The sequence below is a fragment of the Calidris pugnax genome, unplaced genomic scaffold (genome assembly GCF_001431845.1).
Source record: "Calidris pugnax isolate Ruff unplaced genomic scaffold, ASM143184v1 scaffold133, whole genome shotgun sequence".
Taxonomy (NCBI): domain Eukaryota; kingdom Metazoa; phylum Chordata; class Aves; order Charadriiformes; family Scolopacidae; genus Calidris; species Calidris pugnax.
This window is the reverse complement of record NW_015090977.1, coordinates 2,209,594-2,214,178: the sequence shown is the minus strand read 5'-3', so window position 1 is coordinate 2,214,178 and position 4,585 is coordinate 2,209,594. Positions and strand designations below refer to the sequence as shown.

Genomic DNA, 4,585 nt, shown 5'->3' with positions numbered 1-4,585 from the left:
GCAGGCAGCGGGTGGGCAGACTGGTGCGGGCAGGAGTGGGTGGGTGCAGGCAGGCAGGCAGCTGGAGGAGGGTGCAGGCAGGAGCAGGCAGGAGCAGGCAGGAGCAGGCAGGAGCAGGCAGGAGCAGGCAGGGCTGCCCAGCCAGCCAGCCCCCATGCCACCCAGCCAACACCACTGCCACCCAGCCCACCAGCACCTTGAACGCCAAGTTGGGCACCCCAATGTCACCAACTGCCACCCCATTGGCACCTATACTGCCACCCAGGTCCTGCTGCCCCATGGTCTCCTCCACCCCAGCCCTGCCAGCGAGCCCGGTTGCCCACGACCAAGCCAGGGCCACCAGAGCAGCCGGGGAGGAAGGGACACCAGCGGCGAGCGTGGCTGCCAGCCCCCACGGCTGCCGAAGGAGCCCGGCTTTAATATTCATGGCGGCGCTGGCGGGGAAGCGTTTGACCTTGTATGTTTTGCGATTCTCCTTGAATTGAACAGTCATTTACCCGCTGACACATGTCACATGTCGCCGCAACCGGTTCCCTGGAGCACAGTGGCGGCGGCCGAGCGCTGGCTGACATACCAAACACCGAGCATCACCGACACCGGGCGGGCACGAGGGCAGAGCCAGGAGGGCACCGAGGCTCCCATCCCCAGGGCTTTCCTCCCTCCCTCCCCACCCGGAGGGTGCTGTGGGGTGCCAGTGGCGCCCCCGTCCCCCTCCTCACCGCCCACGGCCCGTGTAATCCCGCTCTCCCTGCGGAGCTAATGCGTTTGTACAGCAATTTCCCTGAGCGGCGGCGGTGATAAATTGCATGTCTGCTGCTATTTCGGACCCGAGCGCTGGAGCCGTGCGGTGCCACGTTCCCTCTCCCTTCACCAGCAGCACCCAAATCAGCCCCCTGCACGGAAATCCCCTGCGACAGACCCCCCCCACCGCCAGGCAGCATCCACCCTGTGCCACCTGTGCCGCCCCCAGCATGGGTACCACGTCCCCACAAGGCTCTGTGCCAGCTCCAGGCTCCCCTAGGACCCTATATTGTCCTCCACCCAGGCACCCAGCCCATAGGGCACCCCTGGGTGCTGGGGGTGCCTGCTCCAGGCAGGCAGGGAGAGCGGAGCCGCGCTGCCCCCCTGGCTCCCCTTCCCTCCACCCGCTGCCAGCCACGGTAATTGAAATCTGGTTGCGGGAGGAGAGCGAGAGCTGCTTGTCGGGCTCCGTGTTGGGCTGCTCAGCCATGTCATCCTCCCCGCAGACACCATTCCCTCCTGGCAGGAGGGAAGCACGGAGCATCGCCGCCTGCTCCCACCAGAGCTGGCATCCCGGCTACCCACAGCACCTGCCTTCACCCCCCCGCCCCAAAATTCAACATGAGCATCCTCTTCACCCCACACCTTGCCCCATCACCGCTCTTCATGTAGGATGAGCCATCCAGTTTTGGAAGCCACCAAGGGTTGATGCTACGACCACGATTCCCCTGCTCTGTTGCCACCCCCCAGGGCAACTGGGGACCACCAGAGCCCACCCTGCCCAGGCATCGTACCCCAACATTGCCCAGAGCCAGATGATCTGGCATTTCAAGCACCTCTCTCCATTTTCGCAGGGTCACAGCAGCGCTCTCGTGGCTGATTAATATTTGATCCCTTCAGCACAGCTCGTTACTGAATTTAAATTATATATGTAATAACCCCCACTGGCATGGCGGGCGCGTGGGCCAGCTCCTGCCGCCTCTTCCACAGGCAGGGGATCCAGCACATTCCCAACCCCGGCCAACAGGACCCTCTGATGCCCTGGAGGATGTGGTGAGCGGTGCCAGGTCTCAACACCGGGCACAATGGGAGGGAACCAGGCAGATGGAGACATCCCTGGCTGACTCTGACAGGTCCAGGCAGCCCCTTCACCCCCCAAAAAGATGCCCGTGGCAGGAGATGTGCCAGTCCCCTGGCTGGTCCCGTCTCCCCAGCAGCCGGAGGAAGGGATGCTGCCGGAGGAATGGATGCTGCTGCTCCGTAGCTGCCGCCCGCGACTGAAGGGAATCCATTACCTCCCTGGTTATAGGCGGCTTTCAAAGGCAATCTTTCAATTGTGTGCGTTTAAAGAATTGATTGGAGGCGAAATTATCCTCTCCCGCCGGAGACACAACTTCATCCGCCTCCCCCAGGGCCTGCCCGTGCTCACGGGGTACCCGGTGGCCCAGGGTCAGCCCCAGCCTGTACCCTGGCATGGGGCTGCACGCTGGAAGACACAGTCCTGGTCAGCCCCGTGCCAGTCTTGGGGTGCCACCGGTGGCACAGGGGGGGGTCCCCCGACAGCTCCACACCAGCCCTGGGGGTGTCCTTGCTGTGTCCTTGCCCGGGCTCCTTCGCACCCCATTTCCCCCCATGTTCCCATTGCTCCAGCTCTGCCCGGTGGCTGCACAAAGCCTGGGGCTGGCAGCCCTGCCCGGTACAGCACCACGTGCCAAATCCCTCCCCATGGGCACGAACCCACAACCAGCCCTGGGGGACGGTGGCGGCACCGGCTCAGCCTGCACCCTGCGTCCCATGGGGCAGCCCTGCCCTTCCGCCCTCCAGCTTAAGAGCATTATCCAGATAATCCTGGCCTGGCGGCACAGCAGCGTGGCAGTGATGAACTCCTCCGAGGCACGCAGGGGACGAGCACACACGCTGTTAATTACTGTAGCAGACGTCTGCTTCCTTCCCCAGCCCCCTCCTCGCACCAAGACCCTGGCCAGCACCCACATCCCCAGGGATGTCACATCCCCCAGATGCTGCTTTGTCCCCATGAGCACCGTACATCCAGCTGATGGTGTGGCAACAGCCAGGCCCTGTGCCCCCTGCCACAACCCACACTGCCAGAACCCTAAATTACAAGGAGCTCCCTTCAGCATGGCAAAGATGACCCCTCTCCCAAAAAAGCTACGCCCACCATGGCCTTGAACAGCCAGGGAGAGGGGGTACAGTAGGGCAGAGTGAGTGGAGCCATGCTCGGCACCATACCCCCAGCTACACCAGTGCTGTGGGGCCCAGACCCCACTTTCTGCTGGGGACACTGGGAATGGAGATGCCCCATGGCTGGGACAGGCCTGCAGGTCACAGCACAGGGTGGCAGGAGGGAGATAGGATCAAGCCCCACATTGTCACCACACCACGGGTACCTCCAACTCCTGCTGGCCTGGGTGAGGGGTTCAGGATCCCCATCCTCATGTCCCTCAGACCCATGGCACATCCCCGCTGGGTACCAGCCCAAGCTGGTGCCAAGTCAAGGCCACAGTGACACTGAGTGTGCCAGTGCTGCATAGAAATTGGGGTGCTGGGCTGGGAATCCTGCCTGATGGGGACAGGGAGCAGGTGAGTGACCCCCACGGGCAGCTCCCAGCACACAGGGGGGCACAGAGCGGACAGGACCTTACAGCTCCCAGCTCTGGGAAGAGCTCAGCACCTCCCAGGGCATCCCTACCTCTAACACTCTGGGAAATGCACATGCAGAGTTTAATTAACTTTATTGATATTCAGAAATTAGGGGACTGACTAGAGGTAATTGCTCATTAGAAATCATTAACCTGACACGGTAAGCACCAGCCTCCCTCGGGGGGAAGCCTGCCCTGCCCAGGGCTCTGCTCCCAGGCCAGAGATAGGGACACAGACACCCCTTCCCCCCCCGAGCAGGGCAGGAAACAGGGGTACCACGCTGTTACCCCACTTACTGCCCTGCAGAGGGTCTCCTGTACTCCCCACCTCAAGGAAAAGAGCTGTGGCAGCAGCCCCAGGTGGCAGAGCGAGACGGGAATAGCAGCGGGCACAGGGCCATGGTGCCCTTCCCCGGCTGGGCTCTGCTGCCAGATGGGGAGTTTATGTAACTCCCGGCACGGCTGTTGCCCGCAGCTCGGCTGAGCCGCGCCGGCAGCCCGCATCCCACCGCCCGCACCCCGCCAGACCCCCACCTACTCCTCACCCCACGCACGCCGTCCACCATTGGTACAACCACTGCTGCATCCCAAGCTTTGGTGGGTGCCCAGACCTGGTTTTTGGGGCAGCGGAGCCGCAAGGCATCAAAGCAGCTTGTGCCCCATGGGTGGCAGAACCAACGAGCCGAGCTGGGTGTTGGCTGCTCTCCTTGGGAAGAGCCAACACCCGCCATCCCTGCATCTCCCCAACGCCCTCCCCGGAGCTGGGGGGGCCACCCCAAGCCAAGTAGGGTGGGGTGGGAATAACCCCGGTGCCCGGTGCCCCCAAAACCCTCGGTGGGGATCACACGGAGGGACCCACTCGGGTGTAGCCAACCGCGGGAAGGGAAAAGGCTCAACGGCTCGGGGAGAGGGTCCCTCCGAGCGGTGCCGTGCCTGCTCAGCCCCCGGTGCAGCGGTGCCCGCCCCCCCCCCCAACCTTCCCCACCGCCGGTAATACCGGCAGAGGGGCTGTCACCGGAGCCCGCCGGAGGCGGCGTTGCACCAGCCCGGCTGCAAACCGCTCTGCGCGCCCCCGGCGGCTCCCGTTCCCCGCGCCACCGGGGGGGGGATAACGGAGGAGGGGAGAGGAAGGGAAAATTCTCGCTTCACCGAGATGGGGGGACGAGGCTGGAGGGGGACGGGAG

The 4,585-nt window shown here is 63.9% G+C and overlaps 1 protein-coding gene across 1 annotated transcript in view; it reads right to left on the bottom strand.

Annotated features, from left to right (window-relative positions):
• SEZ6 (seizure related 6 homolog (mouse)) overlaps positions 1 to 493 on the bottom strand; it is a 12,040-nt gene extending 11,547 nt beyond the window's left edge. The window contains exon 1 of the mRNA XM_014953009.1: positions 191 to 493. Within this exon, the coding sequence (XP_014808495.1) occupies positions 191 to 493 (303 nt within the window). The remainder of the gene's footprint in view (positions 1 to 190) is intronic.
• Between the last annotated feature and the right edge of the window lie 4,092 nt (positions 494 to 4,585).